Source organism: Pteronotus mesoamericanus, unplaced genomic scaffold (genome assembly GCF_021234165.1).
Source record: "Pteronotus mesoamericanus isolate MK-2021 breed Mesoamerican mustached bat unplaced genomic scaffold, CSHL_Meso_final contig_493, whole genome shotgun sequence".
NCBI lineage: Eukaryota > Metazoa > Chordata > Mammalia > Chiroptera > Mormoopidae > Pteronotus > Pteronotus mesoamericanus.
In genome coordinates, this window is record NW_026555183.1 from 761,142 (window position 1) to 787,883 (window position 26,742).

General features: G+C 41.2%; 1 protein-coding gene across 1 annotated transcript in view; it reads right to left on the bottom strand.

Moving 5' to 3' along the window:
- MECP2 (methyl-CpG binding protein 2) overlaps nucleotides 1-24,992 on the bottom strand; it is a 67,644-nt gene extending 42,652 nt beyond the window's left edge. Inside the window, exon 1 of the mRNA XM_054578163.1 lies at nucleotides 24,846-24,992. Coding sequence (XP_054434138.1) covers nucleotides 24,846-24,907 — 62 coding nt within the window. The 5' untranslated portion in view covers nucleotides 24,908-24,992. The remainder of the gene's footprint in view (nucleotides 1-24,845) is intronic.
- Nucleotides 24,993-26,742: the final 1,750 nt, after the last annotated feature.

Consider the following 26,742-nt stretch of genomic DNA (forward strand, 5'->3'; position numbering starts at 1 on the left):
CAAGGGGATATATGACTTCTGGGAATACTTTTCTATATAGGTTTGGCTTTAAAAAAAATCAAGCCTATTATACTAGACATCAAATTGCATTTCAATAAATATAATCAGAACAAGTATAACAAAAGATAATTACAAAAACCACACGTGTTGTTTACAGGCACATAAAAATGTGCATATAGGCTATTCAGATAAAGAATCACTACTACAATCATTAACTTTTTGTTATTCCACAATCATAACTAAACAAAGATCAGTGAAGTAGCAATTCCCTGTATTAAATTAGGCTTGACTTTTGAACCATTAAATACTTTATGTATCTCCAAAACAGAGAAAAAAGCAAACCACAAAATAACAAATAAACCTAACTGTACATCAAATCAATAACATAACAACACAGAAAAGAATTATTCCAAGTGACTTTCCCCCAAAATATTGTAAAGAAAAATTCATACAGAAAAATTGAACAAACTGTATAAAGAACGGCCATAAACTCATCACTTAGATTCTACTATTGTTGATATCAGCATCCATCCATCAATTCACCTTATTTTTGATGCATTTCAAAGTTCACACACTGGTATACTTCATCCCCAAACATTTTAGCCTGCAGATCATTAACTAGAGTAGAAAATGCATTTTCATTTTTTAAAGGTAAAATTTATACCCAATGAAAATGACAAATCTTAAGTGTATAATCTGATGAGTTTTGTCAACTGCATGCACATGTATAAGCCTAAACCCCTATAAGATAAAAGATGGCATCATGGCCACAGAAAGTTCCTTGGTGCCACTTCCCAATCAGCCCCACCCCACATCCCCAACAACATTTAAGGTTTTCAGTTTTGGCCATTCTGGTGGGTGTGTAGAGGTATTTCATTGTGGTTTTAATTTCTATTTCTCTGATGGCTAATGTTGAGCACTTTCTCATGAGTATACTGGCCATCATTCAGATGCATTCCTTTGTGAATTATCTATTAAAATCATTTCAACTTTAAAAAATAGGTTGTCTTTTTACTATTGAGTTTTAGGAGTTCTTTATATGTTTTCATACAAGTACTTTGTCAGATACGACTTTCTATTTTCTCTAGGACTTGCCTAAACTACTGGAATTTTCTCAGTGACTTGTGTTTTCCTTTTCCTGATGACGCCTTTTGAAGAACAAAAGTTTTAAGTTTTAATGAAGTACAACTTACCCATTTTCCCTTAAATATGTATTGCTTTCTGTAGCCTAAGAATCCTTAATCTTCAGACTGTAAAGGTATTCTCCTATGTTTTCTTCTAGAAGCTTTACATTTTAGCCTTAAATTTCTTTCTTTTGATTCCAGAGAGAGAGGAAGGGAAGAAGAGAAACATGGATGTGAGAGAGAAACACCGACTGATTACCTCTTGCACATGCCTCAACTGAGAACCAAACCTGCAAACCAGGCATGTGTCCTCACAGGGAATCCAACCCGTGACCCTTTGGTTTGCGGGATGATGCCCGACCAACTGGGCCACACCAGCCACGGCTGCATTTTAGCTTTTAAAACATTTAGGTCTATAATCCACCTTTATTAAGGTTTACATATGTTGTGAGAGTGTTGTGTTATATTGTGTCTTCCTCAAAAAAGATATGTTGAAGGCCTAATCGCCAGTACCTAAGAATGTGACCTTATTTGTACATAAGGTCCTTGCAGATGTAATTAGTTAAAATGAGGTTATCGGGGAGTAGGGTGGGCCCGTATGACAATATAACTGGTTTCCTTATAAGACAGCCATGTGAACACACAGCCTGCCACATGATAAGGAAGGCAGATACTAGAGTGACACAGCTGCAAGTCAAGGAACACCAAAGATTGCTAGCAAACCACCAAAAGCTAGAAAGTTTTAGAAGGAGCAAAGCCCTGCAGACACCTTGAGCTTCAAGCCAACTAGTTTGTGGTACTTTGTTATGGCAGCTCTAGGAAACTAATATGTTAAAGTCAATGTTCATTTTTTTTCTGGTATGGACATCATTTGTTATCACCCAGAACCATTTGCTGAAAAGGTTTTCCTTATTCCCAGTGAATTGCTCTGGTATCTCTGTTAAAAATCAAACTATCATAGCTCTTATGTCAATTTCTGGGCTTGCTACTCTATTTCACTGAACCATATGTTTAGCCTTACAGAAGTACCAGGTGATCTTGAATACAGTAGATTTATAGTAAGTCAGTCAGGTAGTATAAGTGTTGCAATTTTGTTTTCTTCCAAGATTTCTTTGGATGTTCCAGGTATTCTGAATGTTCATAGACATTTTATTTACTTATTTTTTGGTGGTATTCTTTCAATTTTTTGGTTTTTATTTTTTCTACACATTTTAGAATCAGCATGTCAACTTCCATAAAAAAGTCTGTAGTTATGATTGGGATTATATGTTTAATCTACATATCAATACAAAAACTGACAGTGTAACAATTATTTAGGCTTTCAATCCATGAACATATCTTTATATTTGTTCAGGTCTTTATTTTATTTCAGCAATGTTTTCAGTTTCATTGTACAGACCCTGTACATTTTTTATTAAATTATTCCTAATGAAACTGCAGTGCAAATTTCTTTTCCAATTAATTTTTGTATAATTGAACTTGTATCCTGAGACCTTGCTGAATTCACTTTTTAGTTCTAGTAAGGTATTTTGGTTTTCTCTCATTCCTTCTTTTAAATAGATTCTTTGAAATTTTTCATACTACCTCCAAAAAGAAAGTTTTACTTCCTTTTACACTTGATCTTGGCCAAAAGGCCGAGAAGTGATGCTTACTTCCTTTTAATACTAATAACTGGTATCCTTTTTCTTGCCTTATCATACTGGCCAAAATCCCAAGTACAATGCTGAACAGAAGTACTAAGAGTGGACATCTTTGCCTTTTTACTGATTTTATGGATATCATGTTCAATATTTCACTATTAAATACAATACAACAATGAGGAAGTTCCCTTCTGTTTCTAGTCTTCCAAGTTTCTGTTATGAATTAGTATTGAATTTTATCAAATGCTCTGCCTATATTTATTGAGATAATTATGTTTTTTTCTTTTATTACCTTTTAAGAAAAGATTTAAAAAATTTTATTTTGGGGGGGGGAGGGAGGGAGAAAGAAAAGGAGTATCCTGGTTGGTGTGGCTCAGAGGACTGAATGCTGGGCTGTGAACAGAAAGGTCGCCGGTTTGATTCCTGGTCAGGGCACATGCCTGGGTTGAGGGCCAGTCCCCAGTTGGGGAGTGTGCAAGAGTCAGCCAACTGATGTTTCTTTCACACATCAATGTTTCTCTCCCTCTCTTTTTAAAAAAGGTTTTATTTATTTTTAGAGAGAGGGGAAGGGAGGGAGATAGAGAGAGAAACACCAATGTGCAAGAGATACACTGACCAGTTGCCTCTAGCACACACCCCAACCAAGGCCCTGGCCGCAACCCAGACATGTGCACTGACTTGGAATCGAACCTGCAACCTCTTGCTTTGTCAGATGACATCCAGTCCACTGAGCCACACTGGTCAGAGCCATTCAGTGTTTTCATTGATAGTATTAATACTGGTATTGTAATCTTTTAACTATTTTATGTATATTACAAGATAAACCAAGTATGTTATGTTAATTAGGAATCAACATATTCAGTATAAGAAAAAGATGTATGAATAAGGATAAAATGAAAGTTAAGGACAAATTCTCAAACTTCCGGTCAAGATGGAGGCATAGGTCGACACGCCTTGCCTCACTGCACAACTATAAGAAGGATCACACCTAACTTAATAATGGAAAATACCCAGAACTGCCAGACAATCACCCATAATTGTACGGAAGCCCAACAACCAAGGATTTAAAGAAGCAATATTCATCCCAATGGGTAGGAGGGGTGGAGACGGGGAGTAGAGGTGGAGAGGACTAAGTGTGGCGCCGGTGAAACGGGGGTGGTGAACCGCAGGCAGAGAGGCAGAAAGGTGGTGAGGGGGTGGCAGCTGTGAGAACAGGCAGCCCCATATTCACCTGTCGTGGATAAAAATCAGGGACACACCTTGTAAGTGAGTGAGCTGCCTCAGGCCAGACTGTGCAGCCCGGGGCTCCAGCGCTGGAAAAAGAAAACCTCAGAACTTCTGGCTGTAAACTCAGTGGGGGTTGGGGCAGTGGAAGAAACTGCCAGTTTCTCAGGAGAGTTAGGAACCTACACAAATCCACCCACCAGGGGAACCACAATCAGGACAGCAGCTGAAGGGGTGCCAGTTGCACACGAGAAGTGGATGAAGTGACTGGAAATGGGGCAAGGGCCAGACAAGCCCCCAGAAGTCAGCCAGCAGTGGCTTTGTCCCCTTTTGGACCCCCCCAACACGGAGTCAATGGTTGCCCCACCCTGGCAAATACCCAAGGGTCCGCCCCACACGATTTAACAGGCACACTAAAATAGAATCAAAGTGGCTCTACCTAGCACGCAGACACAGGGAAGCTGCCAAAATCAGGAGACAGAAATATGGCCCAAACGAAAGAACAGAACATAACCCCAGAAAAAGAACTAAGCGATGTGGAGATAGCCAGCCAACCTATCAGTCGCAGAGTCCAAAACACTGGTGGTCAGAATGCTCAAAGATCTCACTGAATACGGCAAAAGCATAAGGGAAGAAATGAAAGCTCTGCTAAGGGAAATAAAGAAAAATCCACAGGAAATCGACAGTGAAGGGAAGGAGGCCGGGGTTCAAATCGATGATTTGGAACATAAGGAAGAAATAAACATTCAACCAGAACAAAATGAAGACACAAGAATTCAGAAAAAACGAGGAGAGTTGAAGAAGACTCTGAGACATCTCCAAAAGAGCCAACATCCAAATCATAGGGATGCCAGGAGAAGAGGAAAAGCAAGAAATTGAAAACTTATTTGAAAAATTAATGAAAGAAAACGTCCCCAATTTGGCAAAGGAAATACACATACAAGTCCAGGAAGCACAGAGAGTCCCAAACAAGTTGGATCCAAAGAGATCCGCACCAAGGCACATCATAATTAAAATGCAAAAGATTAAAGATAAACAGAGAATCTTAAAAGTAGCAAGAGAAAGGCAGAGAGTTACCTACAAAGGAGTTCCCATAAGACTAACAGCTGATTCCTCAAAAGAAACTTTGCAGGCTAGAAGGGAGTGGCAAGAAATATTCAAAGTGATGAAAAGAAAGGACCTACAACCTAGATGACTCTACCTAGCAAAGCTATCATTTAGAATTGAAGGACAGCCCTGGCTGGTGTGACTCAGTGGATTGAGCGTCAGCCTGCAAATCAAAGGGTTGCCGGTTTGATTCCCAGTCAGGGCACACGCCTGGGTTGAAGGCCAGGTCCCCAGTAGGGGGCACTTGAGAGGCAACCACACACTGATGTTTCTCTCCCTCTCTTACCCTCTCTAAAAATAAATAAAATCTTTAAAAAAATTAGAATTAAAGGACAGATAAAGTGCTTCCCAGACAACGTAAAGCTAAAGGAGTTCATCACCAGCAAGCCCTTATTATATGAAATGTTAAAAGGACTTATTTAGGGAAAAGAATATCAAAGCTATGAATAAAATGACAATAAATTCACAACTATCAATAACTGAATCTAAAAAACAAAAACAAACTAAGCAAACAACTAGAACAGGAACAGAATCATAGATATGGAGATCATTTGGAGGATTACAGATGGGAGGGGGAAGGGGCAGAGGAGAGGGGGGAACTGGGGAAAAGGCACAGGGAATAAGAAGCATAATTGTGTAGGTACAGAACAGACAGGGTGATGTTAAGAACAGTATAGGTCATGGAGAAGCCAAAGACCTTACACGCACAACCCATGGACATGAACTAAGGTGGGGGATTACAGGAGGGAAGGGGGGAACAGGGCAAATGGGTCAAAAGGGGACAACTGTAATAGCATAATCAATAAAACAGACTTGAAAAAAAGACAAACTCTCTAATGGTATATTTCCACTGAAGATACCATTTGTATTCATGACTTTAATAAGTTTTTTAAAATATATTTTTCAGTTTTCTCCAGCGAAATGGCCTAGACTCAATGTCACCCCAGTAAGAATGAGCACATCTAGAACCCAGTTTTTGAATTCTAAATAGTATTGCCCAGTAAAAGGAACCAGAGCTCTTGGAACCAGTTCTGAGGCAGGCAAAGTCTCAGACAAAATATCTTATGCCAGAAAGCAAAGAATCACTCAAAGACTAATTCACAAGGGTATGCCAAGAGAACACAAGTGCCAGCATGAAGGAACTGTTACTGACCAAATTCGGATTAATTTGATCAAAAAAAGAATAGTGTCTGTAGCTGAATCGTAAAACATTTAATAAAACTCCATGAGTCCATATTGACATGAAAGAGAAAACAACAGCAAATATTTTGCCACCATCTGAAGTGCTCATTATATCACTTTCTTACTCTAGAGTTAGGTAATTAATTTTGTAATTAAAGGCAGAGTTTTAGCATTTATACTGTCTTTTTAGAAGGAAATACAGTTTCCCCTTACTTAGCGAGGGAGTTCTTTACTGAATGCCAGTATTAAAAATAGAAGAGGTGACAGAATCAGAAAATCCATCATTTTGTAACCCCCAATGTAACAGATACAGGCAAGGATCATCAAGAAATGCTAAAATCATTAGTGAATGACTGTTGAGCAACAGGATCTCCATATGGTGCCAAGGCATCACACCACAGATTGCTTATCAATTACAACAGGAAAACTGTCCATCCGCAATGGAGTGATTTGGCAGTCACCTCCTTCTATAACCAATTGGTAAAATGTAGCATCAGGAACCACAGAAGAATCAGCCAGTCTGATGCTAATACAAAATATTCTTACCCTAAATGTTTACCTAAACAAGCCCACAGATCTAACCTCTCATTTACAATTAATATGAGGGATAAACAGGAAAAGAAACACATCTAGAATGTGTGCCTTCTATAAGACAACTGGGCTGGTTGCTTCACAGGTGGACTTGAGATGGGGAGGCTGTTCTTGTTAAAAAGACAAAGGAAGCATATGTAAATGCAAAGTATAAATCTTAATTGCTTACTACCCGCCCCCCCCAACAGCTATAACAGATATTTGGGGAAAATCACAATTTGGAATGACTATCTGATAACATTAGAGAATTACTGTTAATTTTTCAAGATGTGGTTGGTACATTGTGCTTATATTGGAAAATGTCCTAATTTTTAGGAGATGTTTGCTAAGTACTTAGAGATGAAATGCTATGCTATCTGCAAATTCCTTTCAAATGGTCAGCAAAAGGCTATAAAAATGCACATATCAATACAGACCAAGCAAATATGTCAAAATGTTAACAATTGTTGAACCTACACAGTGGATGCACAGGCTTCACAGTAAGTTAGAAAAAAAGACTTGGCTGAAATAAAGAATTTAACAGAAAGGATAGAGAATAAAATCTAGGAGATACTACAAAATTCAGAGCAAAAAAAAATAGTAAATGGAAAATATGAGAGGGGATCAAGACAGAGGACCAATATCAGAAGTCCAAATTAAGCTAACAAGAGTCTCCATAAAAAGGAAAATGCAAGAATGGAAGCTAACGTATTTTTTAAATACTTGACAATATACAAAAAAGTATTCTGATTGAATGACTCCAGCATAGTGTACAAAAAAGATACAACTATAAACTTTCTCATGAAATTTCAGGACACTAAAGAAAAAAAATTCTAAAAATTTTTCAGGGAAGAAGAGAGTAAAGACGACCACCTACAAAAACGAACCACAGCTAGATTAGCATTAGTTTGTTTCATCAGTGACTGCATGCTAGAAGACAATGGGAGCAATGCCTTCAAAGTTAGGAGGGAAAATAGCTTTTAACTTGGAATACTATTCTTAGCCAATCGAGTAGAGGAGCAGAAGAAAGTCGTTTCAGACATGGAGTGACTCAGAAGACATATCTGTAATAATGTTTTTGGGTGCAAGTGAGAGAAAAACCAATTCAAAATGGCTTACAAAATAAGAAAATGTATTCTCTCAAGTAACTGTAAGTCCAGAGCTTGGCCATCTCTCTACTCCACCATCTTTGGTGAGAAAGTACTGTCCTCAGGCTTGATCCCTCAGTCTGAAGTTACATGAGAGCTGCCAGCAGCACTTTCCTTATTTACATACAGTGAGAGAAAGAAGGACTGTCCCCCCTGAACATGCCACTGAAGCCCTTCCCTTCAGTCTGCATGGGCCAGCTGAGATTATTCGTCCAGCCTTGATCAATAACACTCTCTTGCCAAAAGAAAGCAATGTGTGAAATGACTTCAGGATCCTTGCTGGAGTTGGGAATAATGAAGGAAGGTGAATACCAGGGTTCTGTAGAAAATGGATATGGGTAAGTAACAATAGTGTCCACTATAGCTTACTCCCCACGCACCCTATCTTAGTAAGTTATTTAAAGATGTATTCCAGAAAACAAGGAGTAAATCAAGTAAAACATGGATTCTGCAAAACAGTAGCTCCAACCCAAGAGTTCAGTGGAGATCCAGGTGGCAGTGTGTACAACCTTAGAGAGCAAGTACTTGTCCAGATTGTAGGACGACAGAGAGCTCTGAAAGGAAGGCCTTTGAGAGTGGGAAACAGAACCACAGGAAAGAAATAGCATGGCTGAGAGGATCTGACTACAAGATCAGGAAATGGTATTAAACAAAAGTAAAAAACAATCAAATAGTGGGAAAAGTAAAGAAGTGTACAAGAAAGCCAAGGTCCAAATATAAAGCAGGTCAAATTCTGGCAAGAATTTTAAGCAGGTTGTAGAGTCTAAGAAAAGAGAATACAGCCCTGGCTGCTGTGGCTCAGTGGGTTGGGTGCCAGCCTGCAAACCTAAAGGTCGCTGGTTCAATTCCCTGTAAGGGCACACGCCTGGGTTGCAGGCCAGATCCTCACTCGGGGACATGCGAGAGGCAACTGACTGATGTTCCTCTCTCAGTTTTCCCTCTCTTTCTCTCTCTAAAATTAAACAAATAAAATCTTTATTTAAAAAAAGAGAATCCATTTGATCATGAATGGTCATTCTCCTTTGAGTGGTTGAACGACTGTGATTCTAGACCTACAAAGGAAATGTAATCCTCACAGTCGTTACAAGGCTTTGTGGTGAACAGTATTTACATAGGTGTAATAATGTCAATGATGCTGACTGGCTTTCAATTTTAGAATTAACCTATGACCGCTGGATGTGGTTGCAGGGCAGGGCATAAAACGTTAACAATTTTAAGAATGGAAATGATGAACTGAAGTACAGCTTTCAGGAGGTAGAAGTAGGGGGGTGTGGAAGGAGAAGCAGGGTTATTAATATCTTCATCTTATAGAGAGGGGAAGTGTCATATAGACTAAAATTGATGGAACAGGAACCACTATTTAAAGTTACAGAGAAATGTGAATATGAATCTCAAGATGGGAGGTGATGTAAGCTAAGTCGTCCTGTTTCATTTCAGGGAGCTAATATAATTACCCAAAGTTGGCAAATCCAGAAAAAAGCATAAGCATATGACTTAGTTTTGAAGGTAACCATCAAAGAAACTAAAAGTAGAAACAGTTAAAAGCTATCATCTATGGCTCATGGAACAGGAAGGGGAAAGGGCAGACTGTTGTTTTCACCATAACCTCTTTTGAGAGAGGTTATGTTGTTACTGAGTGGCTGTAATATTTTGATAAAAACTCAAAATGCAAACAACCTAACCCTCTATAGTTTCCTACTGCTCTGACGTTAACATTAAAAGTCCTGCACCCAGCCTGTCAACCTCGCTGCCGGAATCTCTTTCACCCTCACTCCCCACCCCTGCTCTGCTCCAGCCACACAGGGCTTCGTAAGTGCTTCAGATGGCTAAGCTCCTGCCAAACTCAGGGAGAGTGGCCTTCATACATGCTTTTGTCCTTTGGAAAAAAGCCCTAATTCACTCTGCACCTTGCCCAACACTTCTGTTCACCCCTCAGTTTCGGGCTTTGGCATTACCTCCTTATCCCTCCCAAGGCTGGGCTGTTCCCCCATTGTACGTGATCACAGCAAGCCCCCATATTTGTCCTTCAGAGCACTTAACCCAGTGTAATTACACAATTACTTGTTAATTATTTAAAGTCTGTCTCTCCTATCAAACTTATGCCCCATAAAGAAAAGTACCACCAATCTGTCTCAGTACCTGGTGTACTGCAGGACACCTGACTTTATTGTGGAATGAATGGCTAGATGACAGCCTGATAAACTGCAGATCCCCTGGCACAGTGCAGCAAGGAACTCAGTACTTTAACTGAACTGTACTGGCCAGATAAGAAAGTTACTAAATGTGGAACAATCCCATCATTTAGAATCGAGTGTCATTTTAACAAATAGACTTATGAAACATGTAATGTTTTATGAGTGTTGGTGAGAAAGCTGTTCAATATATCACCCCAAGTCCTGCTGCATCCATCTGAGAGGTGACTTGTGGCTTAGATGGAGGTCTTAGCAGTGGAGGTGGTTCTAGAGCACCTTTTGAATGAAGAACCCCCACCCGACTTGCTGGTGAATTAGAGGTAAGGTGAAGGAAAGAATAGAATCAAGGACAACTCCTAGAATTTTTGATTGGTAACTAGGTGAATGTTGATGTCGTTTACTGAGATAAAAAAGAAAGGAGTAGAAGCAGATTTAAATGAGGAGTGGGGGAAGCAAGAGTTCTCTTTGGGACTTGTGAAGTCTGAGATGTCTATGACAACTCAAGTGTAAATAGTAAAGAGGCCATCCAATGTGCAGCTTAAGAGGGAGGGTAGAGATGCAGGCAGAGAGTGAAATTGTCAGCACACAACCGTAACTGTATTTCAGAGCAATGAAAACACAGACACAATGTTAACGCCTCTAATTAAATCAAGGCATAGCTATCAATGAAATGTCATGTGGTCATTAAAAATGATGGTGTTAAGACATTATCCAGATGTTATTGATCTGTATATTGCAGATTTATGAGCAATTCTTACTTTTCCTCTTTCTATATTTTCTAAATTTTTTTCATCAAACAATGTTACTTTTGTAATTAGAAAATACAATTATTCTCATTTTAGGGAAAATAATATAAACTTATTTTTACTGACATGGAGAGATATCTACAATATATCATTGAGGAAAGAAGGCAAGTTAAAATCACACTAACATGATTCCATTCATCTGAAACACTATGTATGCATATTAAGAATTCTTAAACAGTTTTAGTTGCATTACACTTTGCATGATATCTGTAAAATACTAAATTTGATACAGCTCTAGCCGGTGTGGCTCAGTTGGTTGGCGCATCATCCAGTAAACGGAAAGGTTGTGGGTTTGGCCCCTGGTCAGGGTGCACACGAGAGGTAACCGATCAATGTTCCTCTCTTGCATCAATGCTCCTCTCCCCCCTCCTCCCCATAATCAATGAGCATGTCCTCTGGTGAGGATAAAAATTTTTTTAAATATTTGTTACAATAATTTGAACTAGGCTTTAAATGTCATTTTATCTCAGTTTATTGCACCTGTGGTTTAGGGCTTTCCCTGGTCTCTTTCCTTCACATACTGATTTTCAGGGCTGGCTGTTCTTCCATTTGTAGTTCCATGGTATAATGTACACAATATGCATTCTTAATCTTTTTCTGCCAAGGGCCCTTTGAGACCTCTGGACCACCCCTCTCAGAAGAATGTTTTGAAATGCATAAAATAAAATGCATAGAAATGCATTAACAACATACTTTGAGAAATTGGAGGTATAATATGTGCTTCTTTAGTAAGCCATTAATTTGAAGGAGTGATGAGCACAAATGATATTTCAAAATATCTGTAACTATCATATGATATGATAGCATCTTTGATCTCTGTTGGTGACAAAGTCATAGGCAGTCCTAACACTATTATGGTCTGTTGCCTAAAGTAATCACTGAAGGAAATATGAATTTTCAGTGAGAGGTTGGTGAAAATAAAGATGTAGTGTTTTTTCTATCCAAGGTCACAGAACTGTGAATTCTCAACCCTGAGTCAGAGTCCTCAGTCTAGAAAGATACACACTGCATAGAATTTCCAGAATGATTTCCATATGCATCTAATTTTTTTAATGTTTTATTTGTGTAATTAAAAAAGAAATACTATGGCCCTGGCTGGTGTGACTCAGTGGATTGAGTGCTGCCCTGTGAACCAAAAGGTCTCTGATTTGATTCCCAGTCAGGGCACATGCTTGGGTTGTGGGCCGGGTCCCCAGCTGGGAGTATGTGAGAAGCAACCCATCAATGTCTCTCTCATATAGTGATCTTTTACTCCCTCCCTTCCTCTTTCTTTAAAAATAAATAAATAAAATCTTTTTAAAAAAAACCCCTATGTTTTTGTTTGTTTGCTTTGTCTTAAACAACCAGGAAGAGTGACTAAAAAATTTTATACAGTTGCTTACAAGCTATATTAACATTTTTTATAGGGTGATATTACTTAAAAAAGACTTTCAACCCTCCCAAACCACTTAAATATTGACAACTTTAATCATTCCCATGTTCTTACAAGTCTAGAAAAAAATTCACTAGAATTATTTACTCTGGAATCAAAAGAAACAAAAAGACAAACTGTCACAACTGCAGACATTTGTCTACGTTTTTTTTGCCAAGTGTAATTCCAAAAACAGCTGAAAATATTAGAACAAATTAGTACTTAATATGAACTAGTACCTTCTGTTGTTTACAAAGAAACACAAAAACCAGAAACACATGAAAAATTATATTTAAAAAATAAGTTAGGAAATATGTGTAGACAAATTTAAAATACAATTTATCAAAGTAACGTCAAAACTTAAGTACCAGTAGAAGCCCCAGAAAAACCAAAATCCTTCAATATTTTCAAAAATAACTTACACATAGAAAGTGAGCTCATGCTAAAAGTGTGCAAGTTTGTCCAGACCAGTGTGGTTCAGTTGGTTGGGTGTCGTCCCGCAAAATGAAAGGTTGCTGGTTTGATTCCTGGTCAGGGCACATGCCTGGGGTGCGGGCCAGGTCCCTGGTTGGGGGTGTGCAAGAGGCAACCAATCGATGTTTCTCTTCCTCTCTTTCTCCCTCCCTTCCTCTATCTGAATGAATGAATGAATGAATGAATGAATGAATGAATAAAAACAGTGCTCAAGTTCATGTTTGAGCAGTGATGTGGAATGTTGCAAAAGAGATGAAAACAAAAAAATGTGCATATCTTAGATGTCTGCTTTGCTTTCTTTTAAATATAAAAATAAGACCTTCAAACTGCCCTATTAATAAGTCTAGAAAATGGATGCCCTTTTTGTGGAAAGCTTTAACAAACACAAAAATAAAAATATCTTCTCAGTTACTAGGACAAAAGGATATAAACATAAACCAGATATCAATCCTCATTTCTCTACAATTCCATTCTCCCTCAGAGCCCTGGTAGGACTTCTGCTGTAAAGAGATGTTTCTACAGCACAAGGAGACATACTAAATAAATGAAGGTGTGTGTAGCGCAACACAGACCAGGCTCAAAAGCCAAGTACTGAGTATTGAGTGAAAAGAGTGAATTGCAGAACATTACATACACAATACCACCATGTAAATTTGCAAAAACTCTTTCAAATGCTATATATTGGTCATGTGTAATAGAGCATAAAGCCTGCACGGAGACTATTCCCATCAACTTTGGGGAATAGGCTATCCTGGGGAGGCAGGGCAGCAAGTGAAACCATAGGCTGGGATTTCGCTAGAGGTGTCATATTTGAGTTTCACAAAAGGAGGCTAATGTAAATTGGACAAACTGCTAATATTTCCAAAGTCCAAGTGGAAAGTACCAGAGTAGCTACCGTATGAGCAGAGTCAAAGGTCAGGAAAGAAGAGGGCAGGGAGGACTGCAGGAAAGCAAGACCTCAAAGGCAGGCACAAGGAGGAGCGATGAGGAAGGCTCTGATCCCACCTCCTTAGCACAGGCTTGCAGGTATTACAGTGGGCCATCCACAGTGGCTTGTCAGGCTGGACCTGATCCTCGACAAGCCAGGAGCAAGCTTGCTTATGCACTGCTTCCTTCACAATGGAAGTCTTGGTAAAAAAAAAAAAAAAAAAAAAAAAAATTAAGTCAGAAGAACTAAGCAGCAAATCTGGTACCAAAGTTGACTCATGCCATGCAAGCTCCTGCCTTCCTCTCAGTACTGAGTATCAGAGAATAAAATGTGTTGGAGAAGGGGAAGCCCTCCAGGGTCTCCTGTGGCAGAAGTGGGGGGAAGGAAAGTTCCATGAAGAGAACTGGAGTGGGAGCCCTCAGGGTCTGATGGGTGGGTGGGAAGTCAGCTCAGGGCAGATGGCCTCCAGAGCAGTGAGGGGTGGAATGGGGACGTGATGGATGGCCAGAGAACCTTATTTATCTTCTGGGGCTTGGGAACATCTCCGAATATGATGCAGCTTGGAAGGAAAGCTGAGACTATTCAGCACAGCTGGAAAGGCTGTATCTAATTCCCTACCAGCACACTGCAACAGAACAGCTCCCAGCCCCTCAGCCTGACTTGCTCTGTCTTACCTCCACACTCCAAACTCCTCAGACCCAGCCAAACAGTTCTCTCTTGCCCAAGCCTCCATAAGTGCTGGTCTTTCCTCTGCTCACACTTTCTCCGGAACTAGCTAATGTCTTGGGGGGGGGGTCACTTTTCAAAGAAGTCACTTCCCTCTCCCCACCGCCATGCCTAGGTGGGACCCCTCTGAAGTTTATGTGCTCCCTCAGTGACCAGTACTTTTCCACTGCAGCATTTAGCCCCTGGTAAGGGAATGGCCTGTTTGCCTGCCTGGATCTTCCTTTAGGCCATTAGGATTGCTAAGGGTTAGAAACCGGCCCTAGCATCTAGGACAGTAACTGATACCTAATAGATGCTCAATTAGTATACAGTAAATGAATCAAGTATTGCTATATAAAGAGTACAACAGTGAAAGAGAAATGAAGCAACAGAAATCTGGTCCTGAATTCTCTCAAGATATTATTCCTTATGCATATTACAATTAAAAAAAGAACAGAAGGTCCAGCAGCCATGAAGAATCTTCAAACCTGAGTCCCAGGAGCCATTGCAACTAAGAACAGTACCAAAATAAAAATGCTCCATTTTTTTCAAGATTCACAAATGAGAACTGGCTGAAGTTCCTCTTACCAACTGAAGGGTCCTGCCTCACAGGTTCTGATCATATGAGACCATAGCTGATGAAATGGAAGCTTCTGAGGTTTTGCTTTCCAGTGCTTACTGTTAAAAACTACATCTTCCTAGCCTAGTTAACAGTTCCCTAATTTCTACAAATAATCATGCAGTCATAAATTTGTATGCTTATCTACTCATATGTAGTCTTTTCTTTAAAATGGTGCAATTAAAAGGCCACCCTTGATTTGGCAATATCTATCAAAGTTTAAAATGCACATACCCTTTTATCCAGCAAGTCCCATCTCTAGGAATTTCTCCTACAGATATACTTGGCTGTAAGCAAAATGATATATGTAAAATACTATTGACTACAGCATTAACAAAGTTAAAAACACTGGAAATGTAAACATCCATCAATAGAAAACTACTTAAATAGCCCTGGCTTGTGTGGCTCAGTGGACTGAGCACCAGCCTGTGAACCAAAGGTTGCTGGTTTAATTCCCAGTCAGGGCACATGCCTAGGTTGTGGGCCAGGTCCCCAATAAGGGGTGTGTGAGAGGCAACCACACACTAATGTTTCTCTCCCTCTCTTCCTCCCTCCCTTCCCCTCCCTAAAAAACAAATTAAAAATATTAAAAAGAAAACTACTTAAATAAATCATAGTGTGTCCATATAATGGACCACTAACCCAACCCTTAAAAAGAATGATACAAGTGTATAGGAACTGATACGGAACAATCTCTAAGATACATTAACTAACAAGAGCAATCACAAAAGTGCACAGTATTTTATTCTTTGTGTAAAAACACACACATAAAATATGTACATAAACATATATAATTATAATAATATGAGATAACCAATTTCACAGAGACAGAAAGCATAAGGGTGACTGCACTGGGGAAGGAGGAAGGAATGGGGAGTAATGGTTTAATGGGGACAGTTTCACTTTTGCAAGATGAAAAGGGTTCTGGAGATGCTTAGTGGTGACAGTTGCACAACAATGAGAATGTATTTAATGTCTCTAAAGTGTACACATAAAATAAGTAAAACAGTAAATTTGATATTATGTATTTTACTAAAATTTAAAAATTACACATACACTCACAGATTATAAGAAACTAGCAATGATGGCTGCCTACAGGGAGAAAAATGGTATCTGGGGACAGGGTGGCAAGAAGATCTTGTATCATATAACCTTTTATACCATGGTTTTCATTCTGTACTATATACTCAACTATTTTAAAAAATCATTAAAAAAAAACTCAACCTTACACAAGAAGCCTTTTCCTTAGTCATTTATATCCCTTTTTTAAGTAAAAAATATTTTCAATCCAAATCAGGATTCCACTTCAGTTTTGAGCATATTTATTAGATTTAAATAATGTAAGTTGTAAAAAATTATACTTGTTCCTCTAAGAATATATTCACCAGAAGCCTGTCTTTATATTTATCAGCCTTTACAGAAAAGCTTCAAAATCATCATAGAAGAAAATTACCATTTTTATCAGTATGCAACTTTTATTCTATCATAACAACCAAGCTGGCTGAATATAGAACTGTTTCAACTGCAAAAAGCCCTCATCATAATTCAAGACAAAAATCAGCCTGCAATTACATGAGTTATAAAACAAACTATGCTTTATGTTGCAGTCTACCCTAAAGCTAAAACTTATGTCAGAATTAAACACACACACACACACCCCCCCTCCGAATTCCTCCTAGATTATCTAAAACCTACTTTTGTGAAGATCCACTATTTTCTGGAATCTTCCAGAATAAGCACTGCGGCCATGCCACTGGCATTGCAACTTCTGCAGCCTTGCCACCAATCAAGGAGAAAGCAGCACTCACAGAGTTTAGCACTGCCCCTGCCTCAAAGCAGGGGCTCAAATATTTGTTGGGTGAATGAATAGATGATTATCTGCTGACAGGCTTGCCTCTAAGCCTCACAAAGAAAAAATTCAGAAAGAAAAAGGTAAGAGATGCTTTGTTCACTTGAAGTCAGGACATGATAAAGGTGAAGACCGTATCATTGGTTCACCAAATAGCTATGACACAAATGGCTAAGTGGGCCCTAGTCCTCATCCCATCCTAAAGTTAAATGCAAATACAGTTTTTTTTTATTTTAATTTTTTCAAAAAAAGATTTTACTTATTTATTTTTAGAGAGAGGGGAAGGGAGGGAGAAAGAGGGAGAGAAACATCGATGTGTGGTTGCCTCTCGCATGCCCTTCATTGGGGACCAGGCCCACAACCCAGGCATTGTGTGCTACACTGGGAATCGAACCGGGGACCCTTTGGTTCATAGGCTGGCACTCAATCCACTGAGCCACACCAGCCAGGGCCAAATACAGGTATTTTTAAAAGCCATACAAAAAACATATGACAACTTACCCATAAGATCCTTTAAGACTTATCAAATATGTATGTGTAAATACAGTATATCAAGTTTTTTAGGAAGAAAGAATACAGATGAATATTGGTATGTTCTTAGAGTAAGAAAGGATTTTCTAAGTATAAAAGCAAAAGAAGAAATAACAGAAATCTTTTATATTAAAAAGACAAGCATAATCAAAAGATACATGACAAAGTAGAGAAATATCTACATGACGACAGAAAATTAATATCCTCAATACATTAGGAGTTCTTACAAATTGCCTTAAAAATATCCTGATGGAAGAATGAATGCACAACACAAACAGGGAATTCACAAAGACCAAATACAAATGGCTAATGATTACTGAGGTTCAGCCTCAGTAATAATCCAAGGAGCACAAACTTAATAGATAGATAAACAATTCTAGGAGGGTCTGGGGAAATGGTACTTAGTCGGACTATCGTGGGAACAGGGATAGCCACTTAAGAAGGCAATGTGGTGGTACCCACCAGCAACTCCAAGTCTAGGCAGCTGTTTTCAAAAAGAATGACAGATGAAGTTCAATCCAGTCGTTATTTTTAATTGGAAACCATTGGGAAAACCAACAGGGGAACAATGCATGACAGTAAGTTAGCACCAGATCCTGCTATTATTTAACAAAAATGAGGCACAGAGACTTTGTTTTGTTAAAAGCACAAAAGGTGCATATTTGTATAGCCTGGAAGATGTGCAAGGATCTATGGTAAGCTATTAACGATGGTTACTCTGGGTAGTGGGCACAGAGAGTAACAAGGAGCTTTCACTCTTACTTGATATACTTTAAAATGGCTTGAATTTTCCATAAAACTATGTATTATTTTTTTAATTTCTTTAAATATAAAAGAAGAAAACAAATAAGATAAAGCACTTATCCATTAAAGACAGGATTTGTCCTTTGATTATTCCCTTCAAAGTTCCCTGAAGCTCAAATGGATGTGTCTTTCCCATTCATAAGTAATAAGAGATTTTTTTAAAAAACATCTCTTCCTTTCTATATTTCTTAGAAGAGATTGTATAGAGTCAACACTGCCTGTTTTATAAAATCCATTAGAAATCTTAGAAAAAGACTATTAAAAACATAAACCACCTCCAAGGCCTACTATCTACCAGAAGAAACCCATTTCCTAACCATATTACATTTAGTCCACACGATTTCTGAGACAATGCACAATGCGCCAGCCACAGAACTCCCACCAGCAAAAATACTATGGGAGTACAAAGAATGTCCTGTCAGCAGGGCCCAGGGCACGCCCCACAGCAAAGGGTAATGACAATTTGAGTCACAGGATCACAAGTGAAACCAAATTTGGGACTTGAAGGCAGTGTTAAGGTTCTTGCCTTCCCTTCTACATCTTCTACTCTCCTTTGCACAAACCCTGCCCCTCGCAGAGTCTTTAAGTGAACTATCTGTTATGGATGTACACACAGCTTTAGACTGAGGTGTCAGAAACCACTAGAGACACAACAAAGTGCTACTTGAGGGTCTCAGCTGGAATCACAATGGCAACATATGTGGAAACTCACATTTTTTCTTAGGGAAAAAAATGGAAAAATTCAATTAGAATGTTTTGCCTTACCACATGGAATGTTTGAAATCCAGGTGTTAAAACATCAAATGCAGAATGACCACTGATTTAAAAAAAGCTTGAGATATTGAACCTAACAGTTGAGAAATTATGGAACCACTCATTTTTACAAAATTAAAGTCCACATAATGGTGCCAAAATAGTCAAAAGTGCGACTGACAGAGCACCTGAGTGTCAGACCTCCAATGGCTTGGATCCCCAGCTTTTCGAAAGACATTCATCCTGCCCTAGAGTCTCAAGAGCCAGACACATGTCTGGGTTTTCCCTTTAGTTCCCATGGAAGGAGTGTGGCAAGTACATGCCATTAACCATGGGCTCCACTGTTCTGTGATAGCGTTCAGGAGGCTATCCTTCCAGGGGACCACACACCAGTTCCCTTATCTGAAAATGCATTACCACTGCTCACTAATGTTGACCAGGAAGTCATTTATCCAAACCAAAGCAAACAAAGCACCATGCTGAAGACCACTGGGCAAAAACAGCAGCGGCAGGTGAAGAGCTCAATCAAAGTGCTCTCAGCTCAGCTGACCTGCTTCAAGGTGAACTGAAGTTGCAGATCACCAGTTCCGGCTCTAATCTGACGCCCGCCCCTAGATCACGCTGTAGCTACCAAGTAACCCTACCCAAACTGACCTTTCAGGGCTCAGGGAAGTGACTTTTTTTTATTATATGGCACAGTTTGGCACAGTTATGTCTTTAGTCTTTGGGGTACTTTTATACTGTCCAAGAGTAGTACATCTTGTTTTTTTTCCTTTTTTTTTTTAAAAACAGATGGCCAAACCAGGACATATACTAAAAAAAAAAAAAGGAAGGTTACTTACCTGAGCCCTAACATTCCAGCTACCATGGAATCCTGTTGGAGCTGGTCTACAGAAGCAAGATGTATTCTGGGGAGTCACATGTCACATCAAAGCAGGAACTGGTGAGTCTGTATTTTTATGGAGCCTAAAACAAAGAAAATCGTAAGTTGAAAGCCCCCATTGTGCTGCAGGACCTTTTTCCCAGGGCTATTTGGGACATTTTGAAGATAAACATATAGACAAAGTACTATGCTATTTCCCGGCTTACCTAGCTAGAAACAAAGGATAAACTGCAAATTTCTGGCACATAACACACAGTGCTAAAATAAAGGAAAGATTCATGCATGTTACAATCGACACTACCACAGGTCTTGTCACCTCTGAAGGACATTTTAACACTATAAAGCATACCGTTAGTGGTGATCTCTAGTAAGTATTTCTTGTACCATGTCATACAGAAATACTCAGAGATAGAATACATGTTCAAGAGAACATGCAACACTAAAATCTCATCCCAAAAAGAACATGTGAAATCCAGAGGCAAAGTCTCCCTTCATTCTCACACAGCTGAAGCTGCAACAAGCTGCTGCAACATCATGCAAAGGGGCTGTAATCCTAAGAGAAAAAAGTAGTGCCAACAGAAACCAAGTGCCCTGGGAGATCCAAAGCCATCCTCCAAAATATACAAGTCTGACTCAGAGCAATCACTTTTAAAAAGCCTCTCAGATCAGTAAATCGCAATGTTTAACAAACTGAGTTATTAGTTTGACAGTTTCTCTTTTGCTTTTGAACACATGTTCAAAAAAGGACTTTTGGCATTACATTTTCATCATTAAGATAACCATCATTTCCTTGTTAAAACCTAAACTGGGCCATATTAGCTCATCTCTGATACCTCGCTGGCCCAAGAGTAGCACTTTTATCTTTAGACTAAAAAAAGCCTAGCGTGTACAACTTAGAGACTATTCACACAATTACTTGTATAATCAAACCCAGAGGAAGGGCAACACCAACCAAGTCTTTTACTTATAGCTGGTCTGTAACTACCAGGATGGTACCTAGAATTACCTATTGAGGTGCAGTGAGGGCTTACAATTCCCTTAACAGTCGAGTCATAGAATGCTCTGAAATCCTCAAAGTCAACATACCAATATTTCTCAGTTAGCTAAATAATAAAAATCAAACTGGTATCCTGGCTGGAAGGCCCCGGAAAAGTCACAACTTCTCACAGCCACTATTGTTTTTTTACTTATAAACTGGAGAAGCTGACTGAGGTTCCTTCCAGCTCTGAAAGCTTAAGATCTTTGATTAACTCAAGATTTCAATGGGGGAAATAAAAGCCTGCAAATGATAGCAGTTAGGTGAAAACCCAATAAAGCAGTGACTTGCAAGTCCATATATATAACACCCCCAGCTCTTAGGCAAGGAAGACAAGTGACTGCTTCCTCAGGCTTGCTCCCCAAGAGTCCAGACTTCTGCAGTAACAGCAAAACAGCTCTACTGAGAACATATCCACATGCCAGCAGACCCAACACAACTGTGTCTTGAAAAAGCTATAAAGGCCAAGCCTTTATTCTCCAATGGAATGGCCACCGCACTCTCTGAGTAGGGATGCCCTGCCCACCCCCAAACTCCCCTTTCCACTCAGGTCCCCTACACATCATACCTACCATCAAAGTGGGTGGAACCAAGTATTTAAGCAATGGCATGCAAATTAAGTTTTCAATAGGTAAAAGTTCCTTGCAAGAGAAAGGCAGAAGAAAGCAGGAAAATGTACAGGAACACAACTTTTGTGTAAGTGAGCCCAAATGAGAGAAGCCCATTTACATCTGTCCTAACCAAAACGAGGTAGAAACACACTGGTGACAATGGCAGTTTGCCTGAACAGGGCTGGTACAGAAGCATTGAGGACAAGGTCCTTACATTGGAGTGGCAATAATGCTCTACTCAAGAAAAAAAGGTTGTGTCCGTCGGCCACAGGAGGCTGGTCTCGTGTCACCATAACAGAGGGCAGTGAATACAAGCAGGTGTCCTGCCAAACTCCCTGGAACTCGCCGCCAGTCTAGGACTGTTCTTTATGCCTAACTAGTGTTCAAAACACTAGTTACTACAAATGTCAAACATTTTCTGTGATTCTCCCCTCCTCACAGATACTCAGGCAGTCTGCCAACAAAATGCTCTTATCCAATTAAAAGATTTACACTGATATTCACCTTTATAAAAGATTACTGCTTCCAGGACACATCATTTATCATGCAAATAATCCCAGGCAGGTACATTAGCAGTGGAAACTGGCCTTGAGACATGAACAAACAATTTTACCTCTGCTCTTCTTTATTCTAAGTTAAAGAAGTGAGCTTCTCATTCCATCTCCATGAGGGGGAAAGTGTATTTGGGTGGGGGCAACATCATACTGCAGTCCTCTAGCCAGTTTCTGTCAAACTCCACAGCTTGCCCCTCCACCCCACTAGATTCAGCCACTCAGAGGCAGGGCAGGCAGGGAAACAATGACTCTGGCTGGAAATTGCAAACAGAATGCAAAATTGTATTCTAACCCCACCAATACACAAACAGCACAAAAGTTGGAGTAGGACTTGACTGCATCATGCTCTGTCAGGTGAAACAAAGACCTGGTACTCTAGGTTTAAAGCATTCCAGGCAAATTTGTAACAATAAGAAATAGGACAGTGTGATAAACCAGTCTGATCAAGAAAGCTGTAGGTTTATTCAAGCTGTTAGGGACTTGCTGACTTCAGATGCCACCAGGAACTTTGCAGAGAAATTATATTCTGGAAGCTGCCTGTGCTGTTTAAAGGGTTATGGGTATAGCAAACAGCTAGCTGGAGGGCATCTAAGTAGGCAAACACATTGCCAACAATGGCAAAACAAAGCAGAGCCCTTGTCCTGTCACATTTCAGGTTCAGACGTACAAACCTTGGAATCTTTGTCAACTGAGGTTTCTGTGTCTGTGTGCATGAACAGGATGTACCTCAGTGGTCAGACACCTAGCTGACATGCCACAAATGGGTGCTCTGTGGTGATTGACTTAATCAACTGTGCTTCTACTGGACTGATTGTGCCCTTTAAGGTTCTGACATGTCTAAGTAAGAAAATAAAAGGAGTGTTTCCTAGGCTTCCTGTCTGGGATTTGAAGTAGAAGTCCTAAAAAAGCCCATAAACAAGCCTATTTCCCTGAATTCCCTGAGGGAAATTTCCAAAAGACCTAAAACTCCAGACCCTGTATTTTTAATAAGGATCCAGCATATTTCAAAAGACCCAAGACCCAAGTTCAATCTTGCTGTTAACTGCAATCATTGAGATCCAGGTGAAAATTCCAGACACAAAATCCAAATTTCTCCTCTAGAGCAATAACTGCCTATTAACAGTGAATTTTACTACCAAGATCCAAATATGCTTCATTTTTCTAATATAACAAATGCCCACAACTTGTGAGAGTCCTACAAAGTCTAAGCCACTTAGCACCTCACACCAGTAGGATTGGTTCCACGATCACCAACCACCCCCTGAATTTGATCCTACCATCTCACAATTTGGGGTACTGATCCCACGAAGCGGACACAATGTGTGAGCACAGCAGACACAATGTGTGAATGGCTTTGCAAAGCGCATTCCTGTTCCTGGAAAAATAACCAGAAGGACACATCTACTTGACCATGAGTCAGGAATATCAATTTTGTGGTGGAGCCCATTTCTGCTGTGACCAATCCACACCGAACACACAACAGAAGTGACTACCACAAAGGTATTCCAGAGCAAGCTTCCTTCTCTTGGGTCCACACTTGACAATGTCATAAACGGTTTCCTTTGTGAGATCACTCTTTTTAGACTCTTCATAATGACCTTAAGTCTTCAGTGCAAAACCATAAACACATTGCCACGCTACATAAAAGTCACCTGAGTTTCAGTTTGGGTGATTCAGTCATAACCAAACCAAAAAGAAAATAAACTTTCAGGGACAACTGAGAGGAACCACAGCAATGTGATGAACTTGCCCCATCTGGTACTGGTGATCTTCTTCACGCTCCAAGACTATGGGAGCCCGTTATATACTATGTCCCACTCCACTTATGTAACTGGAAGATCGCCGGCGAAGGGGGGAGGGTGGGGAGGGCGCTCATATGCTGAGGCCACAGCACCCCCCAAAGACCCCGGAGGCTCGCTTCCACTGAAGAGCCTCAGGTGCCGCCGGACACACAATCCCCTACCCACGGCTCCTGATGGGAACTAGAACAGCCTCTTTAGCATGAGTTCTGGGACCAGGAGCACAATATCTAATCCCTTTTGTGGGTGGACAATAACTCCCACCTACTTGTTCCTGCTAGATAGGAAAGGAGATGGTGGACGACTCGCGCGCAGTGGGGGCAGAAAGTCATGGAATGGGCGAGAAGGAGGGGGAGGCAAAGCCTGGAGATGGGGGTGAGAGCGCAGGAGCCCTTGTGGCGCACTCTCCCGACAGGAGGCGGACTGCGCACGCGCGCCGGTGTGGGGGGGCGCCGAGTAACGGGAGAGGGGGCGCGCGAGGAAGGGAGAGGGGAGAGCGCGATCTAGGGAGAGGCCGGGGCCGCGGGCGCGCGACGGCGCCGTGGGCCCGAAGCCCCTAGAAGGGCACGACGCGCGCGCAGCCTGGACAAGTGAAGCCCCGGCGAAAGGGGCGCCCGCGGGGCTGGGGCCAGGATGCGCGCCGAAGGCGGGAGGGAGTACAGCGCCAGGCGAAGGCGGCCCTGGGAGGCCGCAGCGAGGACGGTCACCCGCAAGTGTGGGTGACGGGCCGGGGGGGAGCAGTCACTGGCGGCGGCGGGAGGGGGAGGGTAGAGAGGAGGGACGCCATCCGCTAGCCATGTCGCCGACCCAGCGGGCCCCTCCCGCGCCACGTCCCGCCCCTACCCCCCGCCCCTCAGCAAGGGTCCCCGCCCGCGGCCGCGGCGGTCCCACTCACAGTCTCTCCTCCTCGCCTCCTCCTCCTCCTCCGCTTGGCGCGGCAGCGGCGGCGGCGGCCATGTTCCGGACGGCTTTTACCACAGCCCTCTCCGAGAGGAGGGAGCGCGCGCGCCTCCGACTCCGGGACCCCGCACGGCCGACGTCGAGTCCCGCCCTCCCAGCCGGCACGCGCGCAGCTGCACCTGCGCGCCCGCGTCTCGCCCCAGGGGCCACAGCGAGCCCGCCCGCAATTGGGTGAGAAGGCCCGAGCAGGGCGGGGCCTCGGCAGCAGTGGCGCCAATTGGCGGGAGTTTGTGTCCATTCTGTCCAGGGAAAAGGGGGTGGGCACCCTCTGCAGCTGCCGATTGGCTGCCATTGGCCGTCATTTAGGGAAGAGAGGCAACTTGGGCCTGAAGGGGCTGGTTTAGTGGGCGGAATTTGAATATTAAGGATTAATGGGCCCTTGCGGATGCTGGGGCAAGGGAAGGCCTAGGCTCCGAACTCCTGTTTCCGTGGCCCTCCTGGGCTATTGAGTAGCTGTCCATAAATGCACCAAATACCCTGCAATAAGTGTTTCACTGCACCCGCATTTTCTCACTATAACCACCTTTAGTAGAAGCAGTAAAGTTGCCTTCCCTGGAGCCTGACATTGTTCCAGCTGAGGGACCTTAATTTAATAGGCCTACCCATTGCATTCTTTCATCTGAGCCTTCCATGAGTCACACTCTCATAGAGGCAGGGAATAAACTGACAGCAAATCACAGTCCTGGCCATCACGAAACTGGTAGGGGAAAAGGGTGCATGCCAAAGCTGTATGAGACCTGTCAGGTTTGGTAGAGGTGTGAAGAAAGGGCGGTAGGAGCACAGAGGAACAGCACTAAGCTCTGTCTGGAGGGGAAGACTTCCTAGAAGAGATGATTTGGGAACTAAGACCCAGCAATTCTGTTTTGGAAAAATATTTAAGAGTATGAGAAAGTTTTAGCCAATGAGGTGTTCAGGACAACACTGTTTGTCAAGGCGATCTTACTCTGATTCCAGCCATCATCCAATTCATCCAGTGTTCCTTGTGTTAGTTCTATGATTAATAAGGAATCTTCTGATTAGGCTCCCATCCATTCATTTATTAAACAGCTGCTATGTGTCAGGCACTGTTCCAAGCTCTGGATGCAAAGTACTGAACAAGACAGTAAACTAACATTCTTTTGGGGTATATTAATACTAAATGTATAAATAAGTGTATAATATAATGTGACATAGTAATACGGGTTTTGAGATAAATAAACCAAGGGTGAAGGTGGTGCTATTTAGATACGCACAGGCTTTTGTCCTCATTTTATTCTCCCATATGGATATCTAGGGAGAGAACATTTTGGGCAAGTTGAAAGGCCCTGAGGAAAGACCATGCCTGAAATGGTGGGGGCTAACAAGGAAGCTTAAGTGGCTAGAGTGGGGTGGGATGTGCAGTTGGCGAGGCAGCTAGAGTCACCATGGGAACTGGGAGCTTATTTTGAGATAAGAAGCCCTTTGAGAATTTTGAACTGGAAGCTGACATCATCAGATCTATGTTGTAGGTGCAATGTGGAGTACTGCCTGTCCTGGGACAAGACTAGGAGCAAGAGCCCAGTCAGAAGGTTCTGACAACAGTCTAGGATAGGTGACAGTGGCATTAACTAGGGTGGTAGCAGTGGAGGTTCTGCGAAGTTGTGAGATTCAAGCTATATTTTCAAAATCAAGCAGAAAGGATTGGCTGTAGGGTATAAAGAAAGAGAAGAAAGAAGGATGATTCCTGAGTTTTCAGCCAGAGCAAATGAGTAAATGGGTGCCTTTCACCACAATTGGGAAAACTATAAGAAAAGCACATTTTTTTTGAGGTAAAGATTGAGAATTTTGTTTTGGCCATGTTAAGTTTGGGGTGC